This window comes from Podarcis melisellensis (genome assembly GCF_964234715.1).
Source record: "Podarcis melisellensis genome assembly, chromosome: 4".
NCBI classification, from domain to species: Eukaryota; Metazoa; Chordata; class Lepidosauria; order Squamata; family Lacertidae; genus Podarcis; species Podarcis melisellensis.
The window spans coordinates 39,367,663-39,391,517 of record NC_138531.1 but is presented as its reverse complement, the minus strand read 5'-3'; the positions used below and the strand labels follow the sequence as shown (position 1 = coordinate 39,391,517).

Below are 23,855 nucleotides of genomic sequence, written 5' to 3'. Positions count from 1 at the left end.
GTCTGAACTTTGGCTGGCCATACCCAGGGACACTTTTCTCATGTTCCTCTTTTTCAGACCTAAGAGAATATGATTTTCCTAACATCCCAATATTATGCTTCTTTGCTCAGAAATAAAACCTGCAACCCTTTGGTTCTATAAAAGGCAAAGGCATGTGTGCAGTGGGGCGGGGGGGAGGCACACAACACAAACACAACCTAGCAGCATGTGCTAAAGGTTGGTTATTTGTATTGTACTAAAGTCGATGGGGCTACATAACTTGAAGAATTTTCTTTAAGTTACAAATGAGGTAGAATGGAAGGGCAATGTAATATTTCATTTTAAATACAATCTGCACTAAAAAGAGAGAGCAAGAAACGCAACTGAACTTTGAAAAAACATATGTCCAAACTGTGTCTGTTAAGAACTACAATGAACGCGTTTCCCCCTTTTTGTTTCACAAATGCAGTTATTTATTTATAACATATTAAAATATAAAACGTCGTCTATCTGATCGATTTTACATAGAAAATATGAATACAGTAATAAAATACTGAAAATATTTGAAGCACCAGACCATTAAGAGCATTAATTGGCATATGCTTATGAATATATTCTGAAAACATTTAACAAAGTGAAATTAAATCTAATCCAACTCACTGATAAGCATTTTAAAAAATATTAATTTGAGACTAGAATTATTCTATATTTTGTACTTACAGTTGACTTGCTGAGGAACTACAATAATAGAATTTAACTGAAGGTAATGCAACTGATGAGAGACCAATTAATCAAATTGTTTTGGCTTGTTTGTGAAATATGAAGTGACTTGCATAAGAAAGATATGTTTCTTATGATCAGCTGAAACCGCAAGCCAATACAGAACAAATCCATGGGCACAAAGGTAAATTCTATAAAAGTATTTCATACCTGTATCCTTGAATGTTTGACTAAAATCACCTTGCATTATTATTGTCTAGAATATGTTCAATTTTATAAAAGTCAATTCAGTGATCAAAACCTTGGTGAATGTTTCAGTAAAATGAGTAGGTAGCAAGAGACCCATCTTCCTAGGGTTTGGGATTTGAAACAAGGAGGCACTATATAGGAAGCCAGCAGACTCATAAAACTATTATAACAAGCCAAATAAATCTGCTGTCATCCTCCCTAATTTCAAGCTTAGCTAAATGAACATAGCCAAATTCTACACATTAAGGTAACAGTCAAATAGATATACATGCTTAAGCCTACTGAAACCAATAGCTGAAAATTGGTTTAACTTGTAAAAGTAAACTGCATTTCCCACAAAGTTATTACTAATAAATTAGAAATAAAATACAAGAACCCAGAAGAGTGAGCAGCATTATCAAGGTGAGATACACTGTAGTGGAAGAAGTAGTATGTGATATAAATTATGGCCTCAATCATGAGAGCTTAGTGCCACTGGAGTGAAGCAACTTCACTGCATATGCAGAAGCTCAGCTACTCAGGGATTTTTTTCCTTTACATAAAATAGGAACAGCTGAAGAGTGTAGCAAAAAGTGCCTATGTGCACATAGAGCTTCTCATACGTAGAAAGAAAGAGGAAGTCCCTGCACATGCTGTGTGCTCCAGAGCCTAACCAATGAGTGCCTGATTGCGAGTACAGGCTGGTTTAGATTTTTTGCTTCAAATTATTCTACAGCAGAAAGAAGCGCTGAGAACTGATCTTAGGACTGCATCTGCAAACATGACTTACTGCACCATGTATTGTTACAACTTGTCTGATTTACAAAAGATTAAATGTTAACCAAAACATGAGTACTCTTACTTTTAAATTTCATATAGCATAGTTATAGTTATGTAAAAGGAATGTTTAACTGGGAATGTTTTTATTCATCTTTTAGGATGCTTTCTTGTAATGGTTTTCAAAAAGCACTATTTGCAATTCCTCTGTATACCTGTGTCTTCCTACTTTTTTTTCCATATCACACGTGATTTACAACACATATTTGAGAAATTACAGGAATTATTCCAAACTTAATAACAAATAATAATTTATGGTGTTCTATTTGTTGTCCTTGAATTACAGGAGAACACCAACCTAGTGGGAAACTGACAATAAATTTCATGGCATAATAGAGTTGCACTCCTGAACTAGCTAGTTTAGTTCTGTAGATTAAGACACACTGAAGAATGGAGAGTTGTGTTCCTACACAATTCTTTTTCAGGTATCATGGTATATAGTAATGTACTATGGCATTCTTGGAAAAACTAACTTTTATTTTGGCTCTTTGGAACCATTGCAGGCATTTCCAGGCAATTATGGCTACAAGGTATTCAATGCAAAATAGTATAATCTTAAATATCTGTAATAATTTCAGGGGGGGGGAGGAAGTGAGCAAGAATAAAGACCACCCCCCCAGACTGCAGTTCTTCCATTTCAAACTGCATGAGCATGTGTATCATTTCCTTTTATGTACAAATGGCATAAATGAGGCTTTCCAATATTGTTACTAATTTGCACTTTCATTTCAAGGGAAATACATTTTATGCACAAATTGTTTTGATACATCTTGTATACTTCTGCATGACAGAAATAAAAGTAAAAATACATTGTCATAAACATCTTTTGTTCTGTAACAGTTATTAGGTTGCCCAGTGAAAATGACTCCTTTAATATCCTGTTTTACTTCCTGTACTTTAATAAATATCAACAAAGTCACTCTACTTGTTGATTAAAGGCATAGATCACAATCTTGTGATTCACAGTTTCTGGAGAGTCTCATATAGATCTCCTTTTTGGCAGTTTCATAGTACTGGTTCTTTGCCTTTTCCAAATGAATTGCAGAGAGGGCTTACCGTACAAAGCATTGCTACTTAGCTCCTTGGCGCATACAACAAGTAGATACAAAAGGTAGTACTGGCCAGTAATAGAAACATAAACAAGAGAGTCAATTGCTGGAACCAGACGCAACGATCAATCTGTTCTCGGAGTCTTTTATTAGCTTGCAATAACTGTGTTAGCTGGAAAAGGGGGGGGGGGGAGTAAACAATAAATAAATAAATCACACAATTTTAATGCCTAACACGTATTTTATCAGTTAGCTGAAAATATGCCTATGTTCTACTATATAAGTAAGGCATGCTATGTGCTAGCCATACATTCAACATATACCAAGCTCATAGTGCTTTCTTTATCACTATTACTGTTCCTCACATTAGATACTGTGGCCACTACATGGCCTAATGGCCAGTTACATAATTCTGTAAAAAAATACTTCATTTCTTTCTGTCCTGAATTCCCCAATATCGATTGCTTTTTAAAGAGCAGCTCCTTAGAATACAGCAACAGTCACCCTGGAGGGGAGTCTCCAACCTTCAGTTCTTCAGGTTTTCAAGGGCACTAAAGGCTACAGGAGGAAGGAGGATATTGAAAGCCCCCAATGCACTGCACATTCCTACAGATCCAGCTGGAAGCTATATATTAATATGCACAAGTGTTACCTGTATGTGTAAATCTTCGTTCGTTTTTGCAGGAACATTGAAGGAATTTTCATTTATTGTTAAAGAAGAAGGTTTGCTGCTTTCCACAACATGACATCTTAACCTGGGACAAATAGAAACAGCAGAACAGTGAAATGTAGTACAATAGTAAGAGGACATGGTTATTTTTTCTTTCTTTCTCCAAGCCTCTTCTGCTTCACAGATTCCATTCCCTGCTGGTATTTGTTTCATATGTTCAATGATGCAGCCTTTATTTCTGCTTCCCTACCTTGCCCCTGCCCACCACAGTGACCAGCAAAGAGAAGGTCATCATCAATTATAAAAGTGCTGGAGTCAAAAGGAAACCTAGCCATATTGCTGAGGAACCAGCAATCAGAAGGACAAGATTACCTGCACAAAACATAAGTGGTAATGGTTTGGGAAGCTTGCATAAGCACTGACTAGCTACAGATAGAGCGCTACGTGCTAGGGAGAACACAATCTGAAGGGGAGTGATGAGAACACTGTTTTGGAGACTGGCTCTCATCTTCGGCTGTGCACATGTACTAGATTTGAAAGGGAAAGGAAGGGGGCTTGGAAGGGCAATAGATAATTCTGGCTGGATCTAGACACATCAAAGAAGCATTTCAGTTTAAAGCTTTGTAAATTTAAACAGGGAAAACAGGTAGAGAAAAACGGGACTCCACGTCGCCATCAGGTGGCATACTGTTACATAACACATATAAATCGCTTTTTCTTTACCAGTCTAGGTGAGTCCTCTCTCTTATTTTTTTTTGTGTGTGGTAAAGCTTGCCATGCATGTTCTGCAGCTGGCCACACATGCTGCATTACTCTTCTCCCAGTAGCTTTTTTTGTTTTTCATGTTTAAAAGCTGCTCTGTACTCTAGAACAGGCAGTTAGTTACTGGCAACTTTCCTCTTTCTTCTTAAATCATTTTTACATATATACCATACTTGTAATTATAAACACCAGCAGTAAATATTTCAAAGAGCTGTATCTGTGCAACTCCTAAGGAAGGAACTAACAAGTCATTCTTTATTTTATACCATGCCTATCAAGGGTGCATCTCTGGCAAATTTCACCTACCAAGATACTAAGCAATATGGAACATTTGTTTTCAGTTGCATAGGCAGCTCAATATGTCCCCCAAAACAAAGTGAAATGCTTACCTATGTTCCATCACTTTGTTTCTTGGAACTTCCTTCCAAAACTGACCCAGTTCTTGTGTTCCTGTTCCAGAACACTGCTCCATTTCTGCTGCCATAATCAAGAAACGATCTTGCAGGGAAGCTGCACAACCTGTTTAATCAACATGACAATTTTACTTCCTTTGGATTTAGGCAGTATTTCAAAAGTTTATACACTACGAGCAAAAAAACCCACATCCTTGACTATATCTACATATACAAAAAGCTGGTTTGTTACTGAAGATATGCAATAATTAGAAGCACTGAACAAAATTTGCCAATTCACAAAAGAGTTATGAAAGAGTATAAGATAAATTCAGAGATTAAAATGTAAAACTATAAAGGCTGTACCTGCAAGAAAGCCACTTCCTGTCATCCTTCTGAAATCAAATGGGGCTTCCATGACTACAAATTTCACCCCTTCTTAATCTTAATTAAGAGGGTACCCCTCTTAATCTCAATCTACAAGGTGCCCCTTGTAATTCACAGACTTTATCTACTCAGCAAATGTTATTTATTTTGGTCAAAAGTGGGCATGGGTGGGTAGGTGATAGGTTTTTAAAAAAACCAAAAACAAAAAAATCCCCATAATAGTAGCAGAGAAAGGCAGAAAGAATCATTTCTCCAAAGTGGGATTCAGACTTTGTGTCTGAATTGGGCTGTTTTCCAAAGCATGAATGTGGGTTCAAATTGCATCTTGTAACTGGTGTTCAGATCTCATAACAAGCCCTGGTGGACATAAGCTAATTGTAGGTTCATGAAAATCCCCAAACTAATTTACAGCAGATTAATGGGGCATATAAATAATTTGGGATTAATTTATTTTACCATATACCTATCACACAGCTGTCCTAAAATAAATTCTTCTAAAATCTAGTTGCTGTAGTTTTTCAAACACAGGTTGTATACATTCTAATAGTCTCTCTCTCCCCCCCCATACACACACTTTTGAAAGAATACACTACCTTTTACTTATTCATCCAACATTAAATATGCAGCCCAATTCCAGAATAAATAAAAAATAACAATAATTAAATGTTAATAGGATCCAGCATGTTTTGAATTCTTAAATTCTCTAGGGCAGGGCTCAATATAATGTTTACACTATATACACACACAAAAAGAATCAAATGAGATATATATATATATATATATATATATATATATATATATATTCCTGTACCCGTGAAAATCTACGAAAGCAAATATATATATTGATATCAACGTCAATCCAACTGCTCTCCTAATCATTCTGGAAAATAACTCAAATATCTTTATGCTACATCAAGGAGGCTGCTACTTATTTGAAATAAGTTCCTAAATGTCAAAGTTTTGATAAGCAAAAATGGTCATTTAAATAGTACACAACTTGAATCCGAGGCCTCTTTAACAGTATATTTATTTGTGAATGAGTAGCTAACTTTTGGCATATTTACAGGAAGCATGAAAAACAACAGAATTTTTAGAAACAGGCTAGTAATGATAGAGGTTTGTAAAGAGATTGAGCAATGAACTTTATTAGGGTTTGTTTTGTTCAAATTTTGGCCTATGGAATTCTACAGGCTTCATCTCTCCACTACTGGGGATGAGTGAAAGGTTGAACTGGGAGATTTGGACTAGACAGAAGCAGTCATATGAAATCTGAACAGTTATTTGGTTTCACTAATGCTTATGTTCTAGTACATGTAGAATTCCAAGCTTGCTGTCAGTAATGTACATTACAGAACTTGTTTATTTCATTTATACAATAGTGTAAAAGATTTTACTTACCTCCATGAAGAGATACTATTATATCTAGTGATGTGCCTGGTTCACAGCTGCTGTTACTTGGCTTCACTCTGTACTTGTCAGGAGCGGTTGTTCTAACCTAAACAAAGTGTAATTGTATTAAATGCTACCAGTTTTCTTATTTAACAAGGTAGAGGACTAGATTCCGCTCACAACTTACCAGTGGGACAAAAACTTGATTAGTATTCTCCATTTGTGTTATTTTGCTTCTGAACACTAATCTTCCATTTAACTTCCACAAAACACCAAACTTTACTCTCCCAAGTGTGTGTGTGTGGGGGGGGAGGGTATCAACAGGATTGGGGGAAGCCCAAAGTTTGCAACGAGGACTTGGCATGCACAGTGGCCACATAATGCTGTGTGTGTGTGTGAGAGAGAGAGAGGGGGGGGGGGAGTGCAATAGCGCAAAGAGGGAAGTATAGGATGCAAAATCAGCAGGAGTCATGAGAACCTTCTGTATGTCTACTCAACAGGAATATATGCGTGCCAGACTTTAACCGTGAACAAGAGTTTGGATTTGATATCCCGCTTTATCACTACCCGAGTCTCAAAGCAGCTAACATTCTCCTTTCCCTTCCTCCCCCACAACGAACACTCTGTGAGATGAGTGGGGCTGACAGACTTCAGAGAAGTGTGACTGGCCCAAGGTCACCCAGCAGCTGCATGCGGAGAGCAGGGAAGCGAATCCGGTTCCCCAGATTACGAGTCTAACTGCTCTTAACCACTACACCACGCTGGCTGAACACTTCACACTAACCTTTTATTGTTGATACCACTTATCAATAACAAATAACCAATGACAACACCCAGTTCTTCTTAAATGTAATTTAAGCAATCACTGTAATGAATTACGTAAATTAAGCCAAAGAAAACAATATACTCTTCTGCTCTCAACTCACTGTACTGCTAATTCTTCATTAGGACACCACAAGTTCTAGTAAAATGGGAGAGTAAGATCTCCTCTCACTCTTTCCATGTAAGTTTTACACACGTTTCCGCATTAGCTTTATAAACTGCATATCATGTTCTTCCTGGGGGTATCTTTCCTGATACTTCACTGCTATTATCTGGCATTTCACTGCAATATTAAAGTGACAAACATTTGATGAGATCCAGTTATACAGTATAATATAAAAAATATATAGTTATTCCACCTTTAAGACCATTTATCTGGTCCTGGTTTGACAGTTTTGTCATAGAAAGTTACGGACACCTTCTGAAAACCATTTCATCAGCTATTATGGTTACTATTTAGTCAGGTTAATCACCACATAAACACAGTATTTACCTTAAATGCCACTGTATTTTTGGTCACATTTGTGAGAACGATCAAGCATTTCTTCTCTCCAGTTTCTTTGGACCCAAAATGCAGTTCTTCTGCTGGACTAATGAAAAATCACAAATATGTATTAAAGCATTTGCATTACAGGTTTACAAACTTCATTCATTCTCTTAAAAATCAAGTTTGTGCTTATTTAGAACACTATCTCTCAGTTAACAGGCTCTAACCCAATCCTTCAACGTATACTGCTAAATGTCAAATACTTTTAACAGTCCTTTCAGTGAAATTTTCACTTGAAAAGCAATTAATACTTCTATTTTACTCATCATATCCAGGAGTCATTTTGTGTTCCGAGTTTTAAGAAATATGTGTTTGGGAAAATACACATGTATTTTAACAAAGTATCATGAAGCATCAACAAGCTAAGGGTAAAACAACTGTTTGTCATCTTTTGGGGTAAGTAATATATATATATATTTATGTGTAGTGTTACCTGACATGAAATCACATCACTAGTCCATCTAGCTCAGTACTGTCTACTCTGAACGGCAGCAACTCTCCAAACGCTTTCACAGCCCTACTACCGGATATAATTTTTAAATGGAAGATGGGCGAGACAGAATCTGGCTCTTGCGTATGAAAATTGTGAGCTGCAACACTTATGGCCAGCAGGAACTTCCAAATAGCTGTATCAGTTCAACATTTTAAGAAAAAGCGAAAGTGTTTTACATATGCTGAGGCAAAGTCTGCTCTTACTATTTTATTTTGTAGCAGAAATATATGCACTTTTAACACGCAACTCAGTACCTGGGACCCAAAGAGCTATTTTGCATGCACTGAAGGCATGCAAGCAGTAGATTCGCATTCTGTAACACAACTGCTTTCTGAGCTTTCCTCATCTTTAGAAGAGGTTTGACACATAGCTTAGGGGACTGCTGCTTGAGAAACACAAGCCCAAGGCTTGGTGCACAGAACCAGTCAGGTGGCTCTTTGGATCCCAACAAATAGGCATTGCAATAATGAATTATGCACACCAACTTATCTGTATAATAACACTCACAATGCAAAATGAAATTTAAAATGTGGGAATATATTTTGCCCAAATTAAGACATGTTAGATCTGGAAAAAATGTTAGAACATTTCATCTTTATTATAATCTCTACTCCCCCTCTCCCATACCCACAAACACATTATGAACCGACAGACACCTAAGTCAATGAGGTTACTAGCCTGCTGGGGACTGGCTGGCTGAAAAGGTATGGAAAACTGCACTTCTACGCCAGGTGAAGATGAAGGGGTTTCACTCCTCCAGCAGTCTGCTTGGTTTCAGAGTGCTGTATTACTCCTCTACCAACCTGCTCACCTGCCACAATGAATTTCATGCACTTGCTTGTCTATAGTATATGGAATTCCTGACTGCAATGTTGATGTATATCAAACGCTTGGGTGATATACATGACATAACTAGGCTGAAATAATGAAATAATCCTTTCTTTTCTGGAAGACAAGTGGAAGTGATGAACTTATCAATCATTCATTTATAATCACATGAAGAATTTATTTTAGTGACAAAATCAAATGCTAGAAGTTCTGAATTATGTTTCTTAGGTTGGAATGTTCCTAGGCCATATTAGAAGTTTGTGTTCCGAAATTATCTTCAATTACCTGCTCAGAAACCTACAAACTTCAGATGTAATCAACACCACATAATGCAACTGCTACAGATTTTCCACTGCATCCCCAAAATCTAGATTGATACCAGATTTGTATAAACAAAAACTTTAATTCAAATTTCTAATGAAACAGACACATTTTCAAATGCTTTCAAATTCTTACGGCACATCAGGATATTTTCTACATATTTTATGTTACAGCTTATGTAAAAGTAAACATCTACACTTCAACAGGTGTTACAGTTCAATTTACAGACTTTTCTGCACTATACAAATTAACAAAGTAATAATTAAAATCAGAGCAATTTTGTAGATATCTTTCTCCACTTAAGGTACAGTATTTGACTCCCACACTATAACTACCTAACACTAACTGACTACATAATAGGATACTGCTGTGAGGGGTGGAGAAAAGCAGCTATAATACACTCATAAAATGTGTATCCATCACAACATATTCCAAATTCATCAGAAATCCAGGTGTCTGAACTTCTTTGCCAAAAGAACCCTGACTTCATCAACACCACCGTGTCCTTCATAAAGAAACATGCACTTCAGAGAAGACCTCTGAATCAGATGTGAAACAATTCTTAAAATATCAAATATATTTCCCTTCACGTTCAAGTAATTTTCAAGACACAGAACAGCAATATTACAATATGGAAAGAACTACATTTTTAATGAAATTATTACTAATACCTGATGTGCAATAAAGGTCCTTTAAAAGTGGTTAGTGCTTTCTTTGCATTTTTTGTTTTGGAATCTTGTTTTTCACACTCTTCTGCTTTTGGAGTTTGTTCTGCAAAATTTGCCTGGGGAAACAGAAACAAGGAACACTTTTCAGGAATCAATTATATTTTACTATCAAGTAAAAGGACATGCCTGAAAATTATGGACTCTGCTTCATTCAGTAAATGAAAGTTATCACTAACTAAACCTACATTTAACAATTTTTTGTTTGGGTTTGATATAAGGTAAACAGAGTTTTATACATATTGAAAGTTTTTCACTTAATGAAGCTAATGTTTTTATTTTTGATAAATGGGAATACACTTTAAGGTTAAGATGCCTTGGTGTGTCTGAGGTTTCCTAGTCTTCATCCAGTTTTCTGCCCCACTCCATGACAACATTTATCAGAAATTTATCAGAAATCCAAGCACAATTTTCAGCTATACAAATTAAACAATATTGTTTACATGTGTATTATTCCAACATCTTGATGAACTTGGGGACTCCCAAGAGGAATGGCATTTTGGCTGTTTTTGTTAGCTCTCCTCTGACAGAAGATAATCATGTGGTGATTGATAATAGTCAGACAGATGGTTTGACTATTCATAACTCTGGAAGATAAGAGTGATCTGGGAGCAACCTCAAATACTTTGATCAAGGCCGTTTTCTGCTGTCTATGCCTGGCAGCTTAAACAGGAGTTAAAATGAGCTGGCAAGCTGAGAAACTGACATTGTGCCCATTGTGCACCTTTCATAGTTAGAAAGATCCACCCCCTCTCAAACACTTCTGGGACAAGCAAAACCGAAACTTAGAGAAATCCCTCTATCGGCTGGTGAAAATTTAATCTGAAAATTTCTAAGTTGCTGTTGTTAAGAACACAAAGGAAAACTAGTCGTTAAAGTGTCTAAGGCAGAGAAAAAAGCTTAATTTATGGTTAGCAATAAAGATTAAACCGATGAGGGAATCCCCTGTATGAAAAATCTTTAACTCCTTTTCTGTTTCTTGCCACTAAAGAAATCAAAGTACATCAGCCATTACTCCAGCTGCAGGGAAGAATTTATTGTGAGAGATCATATCCATAGCCTGTCTTAAGGTGGAAATATTAAGGTAGACTGAGTTGCTAATAATACAGTATCTGAAACATCACAAGCATCCAGTATGGCAAAAATGCACCTGGATTTCCCAATGACTCTTGGTATTGTTCCACAGTTGATAACTAAAAATGATAGGATGAGTGTTTGATAAAATGGGGAAAGAAAATGAATCAGAGATATGAAATGGAAATGGAAAAAACCTGGAGACTTCAGACCAAAACAATGAAAAGTTGGCAGGACTGAATGATGAAGTAACTATATTGAAGACATGGAATGAATTGTCTTAACCTTTTTTTCTTTTTTTATGTAACTGGCAGTTGGAAAATTGGTCTGGGTCTGGTCAGTGCCTGAGCAACTGACCACCTGGGATTCACATGTACACTTCCTTTGGGGTCTATGACAGAATGAAAGTGGGATATTAATGTAAGAACATGAATAAATAACTGCTAGGAGTGTGATGGAATATAGTGCATGCTTTCAAAACTGTAAGAGCATTCAGGTAACTATAATGCCCCAAACCTGAAAGGAACATCTAACAGGAAAAAACTATGTATATTTAACTCTCCATAGTAACCCCTACACAGTACTTTTTAAAAAGTGAACATAGATGTTACTTGTAACTGCAGTACAGTAGATCCAAATGTGTTACTTTCAACATGCACTCTCAAATAAATAAGGTGCCCAACAACTCCAACTTATATAGATCCTCTGTGCAGGACCAAAACTACTCTAATGCAGACATTCCAAGCTCAGATATAGACAAAAGCACAAGAAAAGAAAAGGTCGATAAACTTTCTATCACTTAATTCATTTATGAAGTGTTCTAAAATTCACCACTCAAAAATTTAAAGCATGCAAATTTTGCTGAGTGTGTATGCTTCACAAAGTAACTCCAGTTCTCATATAAGCTAAAATAAGGAAAGTGTGTGTTTGTGTGTGAAGTGTCTCCTCTAGGCAAAGTCTCCTGGTATCTCAGAAGGATTGCTTAGGATTCCTGGATAACTGGTGCATAATGTTAACAGCTAAGCAACACATTCACAGGCACAGAATTAAGATACTGGGAAGGATCATCTTGGAAAAAAATGACAAGTGGGGTGCCGCAGGGTTCTTTCCCAAACCTGTTGTTCAACATCTTTATAAACAACTTGAACAAAGGAATTGAGAGGATACTTATCAAATCTGCAGATGACATCAAACTGGGAGGGGTAGCCAATGCCGATGAAGCCAGAATTTGGTTTCAAAATTACCTTAACAGATTATAGAGAACTGGGCCCAAACTAACAAAAGAAATTTCAATAGGGACAAATGTCAGATTCTACACCTAATAATAAAGGTAAAGGTACCCCTGCCCATACGGGCCAGTCTTGACAGACTCTGGGGTTGTGCGCCCATCTCACTTAAGAGGCCAGGGGCCAGCGCTGTCTGGAGACACTTCCGGGTCACGTGGCCAGCGTGACATCGCTGCTCTGGCGAGCCAGAGCTGCACACGGAAACGCCGTTTACCTTCCCGCTAGAAAGCGGTCCCTATTTATCTACTTGCACCCAGGGGTGCTTTTGAACTGCTAGGTTGGCAGGCGCTGGGACCGAAAGACGGGAGCGCACCCCGCCGCGGGGATTCGAACCGCCGACCTTTCGATCGGCAAGCCCTAGGCGCTGAGGCTTTTACCCACAGCGCCACCCGCGTCCCACACCTAATAATAGTACCACACTATTCTGTAATAGTACCACACTATTCTGCCTTGGTCAGATCACACCTAAATACTGTGTCTGGTTCTGGGAACCACAATTTAAGGAGGATATTGATGAGCTGGAATGGGTGCAAAGGCGGATGACCAAGACGATAAAGGGTTTGGAAATCAAACCTTACGAGGAACGGTTGAGGGAACTAGGTATGTTTAGCCTGGATAAGAGGAGACTGAGAGGAGATATGATCGCAATCGTCAAATATCTAAACTGTGTAAATCTAAATTGTGTTTTAATTTGTTGGACACCACTCAGAGTGTCTGGGGTAACTAAGTCAGATGGGCAGCATATAATTTTTTTAATATTGTTGTTAATGTTGTTGTTATTACTAACAGCTGTCACATGAAAGATGGTGGAAACTTTGTTTTCTCCTGCTCCAGAAGGTAGTAGGGCTTCAAGTTACAATAAGTGAGATACTAAGAACTTTCTGAAAGTAAGAGCTGTTCGACAGTGGAGCGGTCTCCCTCAGGAGCTGGTTTTTAAGCAGAGGTTGGATCACCATCTGTCAGGAATGCTGTAGTTGAGATTTCAGCATTGCAGGGGGGTGGACTAGATTACCCTCAGAGTCCCTTCCAACTCTACAATTCTATGATTTTTTGGGCTGGTTTCTTGATCCTGACAGCAAGAACATAATATCCAACCAATGACACTTTAGGCTTTATTCACTGCACTAGTTTAACATTGAATGCTTGGAGGGTTGCCATAGAATACTTGTTTGTATCATTCTTTCCTATGTAACATTCAGTCCAGGGATACCTTTTTTGAATTAAGTGCTTGTTCTTCATTAGAATCTGGACTCTCCTTGTTATCTATGTCTGTTTCTTCTTTGGTTTCAACTTCATCTTCACCAGTCAAGGGTCCATTTTCACACAATGGAGTTTGAAAATCATCATCAACCAATGGAGGATAACTATACTTGAAGGTATCCTGTAATACAAAGATATTAGTGTGTTATGGAGATGGTGGTGAAAGATAAACATAAACACCAAATCATTCTTTGGTCCTCAACTCTGACTGGTTTTATCTGTGCATTCTAAGCAGAAGAAAACATCAAGAACTATATTGCTACATTTAGTGTTTAAGGAAATCACGTAAGAATATAAGCAAATCAAAGCATTAGTGTATCATTGGGTATACAACCTCGTTAATGCCCAGTTAATCAGCATTAATTCAGCAATTCTGTTATCTTACAAATCTTACTAATGGATGGGAAATGGTGTTCAGACCGCGTTTCCAGCATTTTCTGCGCAGGATGCCTTTTAACAAATTATGGTTGATGTTTAATAGAATTAAAATATCTAAAACTCAAGTTACAACCCAAAGCAGGAATATGATTAATGTGAATATCAGAAGACTGCATGATAGCTTCCACAGCTGAGTGATAAGTCATTATTCACTTTAATGACAGCCTGAAAGTCTGCCCTCCCAGGAAGCAGAAGGTCTCAAAGATCACACCACAGACTGGATTGAAAGCCCTAGTAGGCTTAATCCATCTGAGAAGCCAAAAAAATAATCCCTGCTCTAAAACAATACTACTACTACTCTGGAAGCAGGTGGTTTGATGACTGTGAAGACTACAGAATTAAAAACAGTAATTATTTATATGCTGAATAACAACTTCACAGTCCCCAAAGAGGGTCATAATTACAAGACAGAAAACCAATCAAAACAATCATAGTACACAGAAAAAGACCACTGGAAAAATAGCTAAAAGCAGAAATTAGTAACAAAACAGTAGAACACAAATTAATCATTAAAAACAAATGTATTATAATTGTTTACTTAATACCAAAACTGTGTACAGTCTATATATTTATTATACTTTCCCTTCACAACATAAACATTAAGTTCAGCAAACATTAAGTTCAGCAGCAATATACTTACAGTTCCACCCATATAGGGTGGAAGATATTCAGCACTGATATACTCCTGGATTTCATTCTTATTAGTCAACTTCAGCAAACCCACTGCTTCCGGACCCAGCCAACTTTTCACAATTTTAAAAGCAGCTGGGTAAGAAAAGGGAAGATAGTTTGAAAAGAGTTCTACTATTTTGTTTACACAGACCACAATCACAACTTACTTCCCATTAGTTTTGTTAGCAAATATTGGAAGCAAATATATTTTAGATGGTATTTGATTGCTATTTTTTTTTTAAGCTGTCATTGCCTTCCCTGAATGTTTGGGACAGGTAAAAATAAGACACAAGATACACTGTACAAAAACATTAGAATCATATAAAAATTCCCCTGTCAACAATAATAAGGGATTTGCATAAAATACAACTTTGAATAACAATCCTTCCAGATAAGACAAGTTAAAATTTTAACTTACCATTCATTATCCAGGGCAGTTCAAAGATCACAATTTTTGCTGCATGAACAATAGAAGAGGGTTTTTGTGGTTAATATAGCATTTTAGCACTGTCAAATTTCCTATGAAATGAAAATACTTTATTTGTTGTCCTGTTAAACTCCCCTCTTCATTTTCTTCACTACATAAATTAGCAATTCTGAATGTGTAATTTAAATACATTATTCAGTGGAAAATAGGCCAGAGTTTAGATTTCTTGGGGTGGGAGTCACCTTAGTTATAAGCAAAATAACTGAAAATTTATCATCGATACATTAGTCTGTAAAGGGATATAAAAGTAAATTATAAAGATATGAGCAGAATGCTTTCCCTAACAGCTGTATTTGAGAAATCAAACACAAAAGCTAATAAAAACATTTAAAATAAAATGGAGCAATCAAAACTTTGAAAGACTACATTGAAAGCCCAATCTTATCTGTGTCTGCTCCCAGGTTAATTGGCTGAAGTCTAAAGCTAAAAATAAATGGTAAATGCATCTTTGCACTCACAGGTGTGCTGCCTGCCCACCCCTGGCTGCCTTTCAACTGTATTCCCTGGAGTGGCTTTTCAGGATACCGGAAACTATATTGGGAAGGGGGATAGGAAAAGCCCCAGTGTACCCAGTTCATTCTTTACTCCCTAGTATGATTTACCTAATACATATAGAAATACTTTAAAAAATATTTATGAGGGGGACAATTACAAAACTCAATTCAATAGCTGCTCTGTGAAAGGCCTTGTTAATTAATTGAGTATCAGACTGTCTGAAGTAATTGGATAGTGAAACCTCCCAATTGTGACAAATTGTGAAAAGAACTATACTGTGAACATGGCAGTTGTGAAGAATTATTTTCTGCTGCTATAAAAAAAGTGCCACTTATATCCTAGGATCAATCTATTTTATGCCTACTGTAATCCATTTTGCAGACAAAATATTTAGGCAGGAGCAGGGAGAAAAACAGCATGAGGCTCGAATCCACTGAACATCTCAAAATATATCTCAGATTTCTATGAATTCTTCACACTACCACTTTGTTTCCAAACTTCCATTTTTAGGAACCAGCTTGTACTATGGTTGATACTACCCTCAGATTTGAGAAACTCTTGTTTTTCATTTATTTTCTAAATCTATAGTATAATATAAATGCTATTATCATACTTACTGAGGTAATTAGGGTAATAAACTTTAAAGCAGTTGATGATGTATCGGACAAAATCCATATCCTAAAATAAAGATGTATTACCAATTAACAAAAGATTAAACTCTACTTATAGCTTTCAGAAAACGTCAAGAAAGCTCTGTTCAACAGCTCCAGTGCTGAAGGTGCTTCAACGTTTTAAATTTTAGAATATCTCACCTTATTCAAAAATACAGTGGTACCTCGGTTTAAGAACAGTCCGGTTTAAGAATGATTTGGTTTACAAGCTCTGCAGAACCGGAAATAGTGTCTTGGTTTGAGAACTTTGCCTCGGTCTAAGAACGGAATCCGACTGGTGGAAGGGCACCAGCGGCGGGAAGCCTCATTAGGGAAAGTGCACCTCGGTTTAAGAACGGTTTTGGTTTAAGAACAGACTTCCAAAATGGATTAAGTTCGTAAACTGAGGTACCACTGTATATCAAGCTGATTCTGAAGTAACCCTATAAAATATATGCAAACTGGCTTGGAGCAACACATACAGGCCAGTTTAAAGGGTTACTTTATGCATATAGGCCTGACAAATACTTCTGTGAGATGGTATCATCTGTGGTGAGACAGCGTAAGAAAATCCAGGCTAAATCTTATATGTGGTATCAGGAAGCATCTGGCAGTCTTAACAAGGTTTACATGGATAAAAGACGTCAAGGCCTTTATTTTTAATGGTTAAGAGTTCTGAGACTGTTGAGAGAACAGGCCCTAAAACCTATAGAAATTAGTGGAACTTTGTTGCAAAACAGAATGTATGATTGCAGCACTTTCTACTGCTAATTAAGTAAGTAGTACACTCAGCATAGTTCTTATTAAACAGCTGGCTTTGGCTGTGATTCATAAACAAGTCAATCCAGAACAGTTAGATTTATGCTGAAAGGCAAATAATTTAAATCTAAGTACTCCATTATAAAAGGCTTCATAAAGGCAGTAAGGTGGTACCTCTGGATGCGAATGGGATCCGTTCCGGAGCCCCATTCGCATCCAGAAGCGAACGCAACCTGCGTCTGCGTGGGTCGCGATTTGCTGCTTCCGCGCATGACGCCATTTTGACCCTCTGCGCATGCAGCGAAACCCGGAAGTAACGTGCTCTGTTACTTCTGGGTCGCCGCAGCGCGCAACCCGAAAATACTTATCCCGAAGCTACTTCAACCCGAGGTATGACTGTATATAACTTTCCAACTGGAAATGTTTTGTTTAAGACACATCAACAGGAAAACAGTAATATGCATACTTACTATGTTACTAATTCCAGTTTCAGCCATGTCAAATACCACTGTCAAAGGCTTTCCGTGTTCTCGTCTGGCATAGCGTTCCAACCAAAAGGCTACTAGCTTCTTCTTTTCAAATTGAGTTTTAGAATCTTTTACATGAAGTTTCACCCTGAACCAAACTAATGGAGTGGGGTGGGAGAAACACAAATAAACATGCATGTTTGCCTAAGAGCTACTTATGACACAACCCAGACACTTGATGCTGCCCCATGGGGCTTTAGCAGAGAAGTGAGGCAACCACCATATCCACAGCCCTGCCACATCTGTGAGAGTAGTAGATAGAGGGGGCGGGGGGCAAATTGATAAGGCAGCCTTCAAATGGCATAGTAATCTGGCTGAGAGGTGTGTTCCAATGTTATGCTGCTTCAAAGCTTCAACCTACACACATAAAAGATGCAGGCCAGCAGAACTAAGAAATGCATCAACTCTATAAAATTCAACTCACCCCCTCCCACAGGTTGGATTATGCCCTTATTCTTGAACTTTCTATCTCCTAAGTAAAGGAGATATTCTTACTTTCTAAGGTACATACATTTTTATTTATCATGCATTAGTTATAATACAGTTTTGTTCACAGCATTTTATTTTAAATCCCTGGAAGATTTTTTAAAAACGATATTATAAAGAAAAATGTGAATCTATATTTTTGCCTCCTCCTACATGCTCTGAAGCACGAATGCAAGATATAAAACATGTCTTCATGTTGAGCGAGTCCTTTTAGGAAGGGATTTTTAAATCCACTTATATATGGTTTGCCCAAATATAATTTTCTTAACGAAACAAAGATAATCTACTGTAAAATCATATACATGTCTACTCAGAAGCGAGCCCCATGGAGCAGAATAGGGCTACAGACCTAAGAGAACAATCTAGTGAGGTAGTTGAGCTGAATTTTTTTTAACCTGGCAACCAATGTGCCCCTTTGGTTTCAGATAGTACATGGACAGGGGAACCTCCTAGTTTGGTTAGACTAGAGTATACACTTCCAGTTAACAATAAATAAATTACTTCTGGTAGATGAGCCACCATAGCTGCTAGAGGACAATGAACTGTGTGTCCTGAGCGTTTTAGACTCATCTACCCATGTACTATCTGAAATCTAAGGGGTGCATTGGTTGCCAGATGTGAAATAGATTGCCATTATTTCCAGCTATCTTACCCCACTAATCTTTGTCCCATTCAATAAAGACACATTTATTTATTCCAATGGAATTGGGTTGCACCATCAGATGCCTTCCTAAGGCATCCACCATGTTGAAAAATTGAAACCACCAAAGGTTTTCTTCAAAAGGTGGAAGAATTAGCAATCAGTGTACAGAATCAGTCAAATTTCAAGAAGCTATACTGAGGAAGAGGAAAGACACATAAGCACTTTTGAACAGAATATGCTTGAGCATAGTTAGTTTCATGTGATACTGAAGATGTGTCTCCTAAAACGAAGGGCTAATGAAGTAAATGTTTACACCCTGCATGCCTTCATTAAATACAAGACTGCCTAATAGCTACCTCCCTGTGATATGGCCTCAGTATTGTTTTATTACTTCTCAAATACAGATGCCAATAACCTGTTACTGTATATATTATCATAAAGTTTAGTTCTCTTCACTCTGAAACCATAATTACATTTGCATTACTTGTAAATGAGTAAGCAGATGAACAGGCAGACTTACAGATTTTATAGCCTTCCTTATCATAACCATGTAGGTAAATGGCACCAGGTTCAAAGAATCGCTTTGGAAGTGAAGATTCTGTCAAGTCTACAAAAAAAAAGCAAGATTTTTATAAGCACATATAAGTATACTATAACAAAATCCTGAAGTTCTAAAGCAAGACTTGGGGCGGGGCAGTTATTTATTTCAACCAAAACACACCATTATAACTCCAACATAGCATATTGTATTGATTATCCTGTAATAGGGAACGGCAGGGTTCTAAGACAAGTTATTGAAGCCTGGAAAAGAGTTAGGGGTAATATTTAATTTAAAACATTTTAGGGAACCTCTTCTCACTTATGACAGAGTAGGAACCCCTGATAGACTGAACACACAAGGGCAGCACCAATAAACTGTCAGACCAAGAATAAATATTTTGGTTCCTGGATGCTGTATGAAGACTGCCCTTGTCAGTGAATAAATCATTGTTGTACAGATAGAAATAGCAAAATAATCCCATGAAGTGATGAAAAACAACTAAACATCAGGCATTATTCTCAAGCAGAGAATTTGTCTGTGGAACAGTGTGTGCCCGCATAATTTAGGGCAGTAATATTTCTATATACTGTAGTTGACTTTGGAGGGATGCACACAATTGTATTACATACTAATTAAATACCAGCTCTCCTTTGCTGCTATTTACTTGCAGTATTTTGTCAGTATAGAACGTAATGTCTTTACTCAAAGGCTGCTTTTGGGGTTTTACTATATTATTAACAACTCACCCTAGAAGTGCAGGACAAAACTATCAAGTAGAGGTGCATGTGGAAAAAGCAGCAATGCAGTTTGAAAAGCAACTGCTTTTAGAATTAGATACCAAACATCTTACCATGAACTGCATACTCTTTTCTCCACTGAAAGCTTTCATCAATCATCTTTAATGTATCGTCCACATTATCATCTCGCCATATCAGAAAATTATCAACCCAGGTATCATCTTGCTGTAGTCTCTCTGTATCTCTAGAATCATATTTATCTGTTTTTGCTGGTCAATAAAATAAGAATGGCATTAGAAAATATGACCAGATTTAAAAACTGACACATACATATGTTTCCTAACAGTTTGAGCAGGAATACTACAATTTTAAGAGAATGTGTTGGGATAATGAAGACATGTTATTTCTGCTTTATATATTTTATTTCCAAGTGTCTACAAAACATTAAAAATATATATGTTAGTATGTGCACCCTGCCTTTTGACAAGGCCCACAAGGCAACTGTGGCCTAGTACGGTGTCAAACAAGTCACAGAAATGTTGGTAAATAGGCCTACCAGGCTGGAGACGGCTGCTATCAGGAGCTGTGGTATGGAGCATAGCCTCAATGACCAAGATAAACCAGGAAAAGTCATTAAAAGCTTGTTAAGTTTGCATTTGGTGCACCAAAAATGCTTACAGGTAGGGAAATGTCCTTAAAATGTAGCAGGATTGTGTAACTGGTTTGTGGATTTTTTTTTAAAAAAAACACTAACTCAGAGCTTTCCAAACTTTTCATGTTGGCAACACACTTTTAGACATGCATCATTTTGCAACAAAAGTAATTCAGTTTACTAGCAAACCAGAGGTTAAACCATTTCCAGCCCCAGGAGGAGCATAGGGAGTGTTCATGCAACACACCTACACACTAAGGTGTTGTGACACACAGTTTGGAAAGCTCTGCACTAGCTCATGATCAGAAAAGGGCAGAATCTGAGAGGAGTGAGAAAAAGTGTTCCCTGACTAATGCATCTTTTGATTTAATTCACTGAGCAATGCGCACAGCATCAGAAGTTCACACAAATATAATAATAATAATTTTATTATTTATACCCCACCCATCTAGCTGTGTTTCCCCAGCCACTCTGGGCAGCTCCCAACAGAACACTAAAACAGAATAAAACTTCAAATATTAAAAACTTCGCTAAACAGGGCTGCCTTCACATGACTTCTAAAAGTCAGATAGTTGTTTACTTCCTTGACATCTGATGGGAGGACATTCCACAAGGCAGGTGCCACTACTGAGAAGGCCCTCTGCCTGGTTCCCTGTAACTTCGCTTGGAAAATCATCAGGACTTACTTCATAACAGCCCAATCCTTCAAGTGTTTAGTCAGAAGGTAGCTTTTAATTAGGCTACAAATTCCTAAGTATGTGATGGAAAGTGAAGGCTGATTCAGGCAGAAACAATGATGCATTAATGGGTAGGATCACCACAGTGAAGAATATATTGAACTGGGTTTGTTTATTAGGAAGACAACCAACATACACCTATTAACTAGTTTCATGGATTGATAACAAATAAAAGCAAGTAAGTGTCAGAGGACAAATAAGAGAACATAGCCTTTTTCATACTATCTGTGTGATATCTGTGTGATAAATGTTCACTTCCCCTTTCAGACAGCCTGCACTGGAGTTTGCTCTGCAACCATCAGTGGAAATGTGTCAAAATGACTGCTGATGATAGAGCAGTACACCCTGCCTTTTGACAAGGCCCACAAGAAAAGTATGATCATTTCAAAGTGTCAGATAAGCCATGGAAATTTTGGTAATTGGATCTCCCAGGGTGAGAAAGGACAGCTATCAGGAGATCTGTAGAATGGCACATGGCTTCAATGACCAAGCCAAACCAGGAGAAGTCACGAAAAGTTATGATGAGAAGTCAAGGCTCCTCATAAGGAAGAAGTGCCAAGAAACAAGGAGGATACACAAAATTGCTTGTCATTACATACTACATGGGATCGTTGATACATACCCAATGTTTCGTATCGTTAATGCAAATCATGTTGCCCTACTATCTCAAGTCTGGCCCGTACTAAAAATGGAATACATCCAACAGTAGTTAATGCTCATCAGCCCCAGGGCAAGGTGCAAAGGTACATGACAAAGAAACCTTGTGGTAGTTACACAGGGCTGGCTTGGTTAGGAAAACTGGGAATTCCATGTATACTACTGAGGTGTTAAATAAAATAGATGAATGATTGACACTGGCAGACAAGGAAACTCCTTTCAGAGGCATCTAAGGCTGGTAAACAACTGGTAACCTAGTAAGCAAAATGTGAACTATAGGTGGCCATATAAAATCGTAGCATTTCACTCAAGCTGTTTGTCCCTTGATGTCCAAACATTCCAAGTACAAAAGATCCTCTTTTTTTAACCCAGTATAACGTATTTGGCCTACAATGGGCTACTGGGCTTAAAAGCCGCCAATCCTGTATTTGCCATGTCAGGAACACTGCAGGTGTGGGATAGAAATAAAATGTTTGGGTACTGCACCAACCTTGTAGATATTCTGCCTCAAAGCGCCTTCTGGTTTCACTTATTAATGGAGCCCTGGTGTCCTGCTGGAAAGGAGCACAGAAAAGATGCCATTTTCACAAACTTTTACAGAACAGGGCCCTCCTTAAAGTGATAAGATTGCCTCCTTAGGTTGCGGCAGAGCATCTGCCTCATTTCCAGGGTCAGAGAATGTTGTCAACTGACGGCCAAACATCAGAAGTCGAAAACCAAGGACCCAAAACAATGATAAACTCGGGAGTTGTTGTGGAACTGTGCAGCCCAGACACATTCATTGACGTTATTGAGGCCCTTACCAAGAGGCTGAACCTAATAGGCACAATGTCGATTTTCATCTCTCTCTTAAAAAGTTTAAAAAAGGGGAAAGCCAAGGCACACCCAAGAAGGGCGCCTGCTGTGCCACAAGCAGGGCCACCTGAGGAAGACTCCCCACCTGTGAAGGAGTTGGGCTGGGGGATATTCGTGCGGCTTTCCCGTCGCCCCATAGACTCTACCTCAAATCCCCTCAACCCAGTCACCTCAATTTTACCGCCCTAGCAGCAAAAAAATAAAGTGAAATAAACCCAACAGCCATTATTTCTTGGACCAACCGGCCCCTCCCGCGGTTCTCAGCCCGGCGGATAGTCATGTAAACGGGCCGAGAATTCCCCCCTCCGCGTTCTCTTGACTACTCACATCCGCCATGGTCCTGCCCGCACCAGACTAGAAGTAGAAGTAGAAGCAGCAGCAGCGACGCGAGAGAAACGGGCGAGACCAAGAGCGCGGGTGGGTAAGGGGTGGGCGGAGGCGCCGGGGAAAAGGAGCGCGTGACACAAGGCTGAGGTAAGGAACCGACACCAGCCGACGCCGCGCGTGCGCGCGCAGATCCACACAAACGCGCGCGCCGGCTTCAACGGCTAACAAAGTCCCCGCCCTTTCTCTCAGCCGCCTACCAACCAGGCCCAGCTCTCGTTCAACAAAAACAAACAAACAAATCATACGGAGCACGCGCGCGCAGACGCGAAACCACAACCTCCCACTTCCTCCCCCCTCCCAACCTCTCTCTCTCTCTCTCTCTCTCTCTCTCTCTCTCTCTCTCTCTCTCTCTCTCTCTCTCTC

The 23,855-nt window shown here is 38.2% G+C and overlaps 1 protein-coding gene and 1 long non-coding RNA gene across 3 annotated transcripts in view; one reads left to right on the top strand and one right to left on the bottom strand.

The window, feature by feature from the left end:
* Positions 1-1,933, top strand: part of LOC309367968 — a 33,532-nt gene extending 31,599 nt beyond the window's left edge. Inside the window, exon 11 of the long non-coding RNA XR_014167417.1 lies at positions 58-1,933. This is a non-coding gene — a long non-coding RNA (uncharacterized lncRNA). The remainder of the gene's footprint in view (positions 1-57) is intronic.
* MOSPD2 (motile sperm domain containing 2) lies at positions 429-23,708 on the bottom strand. Of its 2 annotated transcripts, none has more exons than XM_081907656.1 (15): positions 23,433-23,708; positions 22,741-22,804; positions 20,318-20,473; positions 19,447-19,533; positions 17,741-17,895; positions 16,479-16,539; positions 15,298-15,336; positions 14,848-14,972; positions 13,720-13,890; positions 10,096-10,208; positions 7,729-7,825; positions 6,423-6,519; positions 4,635-4,764; positions 3,466-3,568; positions 429-2,985 (listed from the first exon to the last, which is right to left on the bottom strand). In XM_081907656.1, the coding sequence occupies exons 1-15, from the start codon at positions 23,439-23,441 to the stop codon at positions 2,839-2,841; spliced, it is 1,554 nt and encodes a 517-aa protein (XP_081763782.1). In that variant the 5' UTR covers positions 23,442-23,708; the 3' UTR covers positions 429-2,838. The 2 variants fall into 2 exon arrangements, with proteins under 2 accessions (XP_081763782.1, XP_081763783.1); XM_081907657.1 differs by having other exon boundaries at positions 22,741-22,801.
* Between the last annotated feature and the right edge of the window lie 147 nt (positions 23,709-23,855).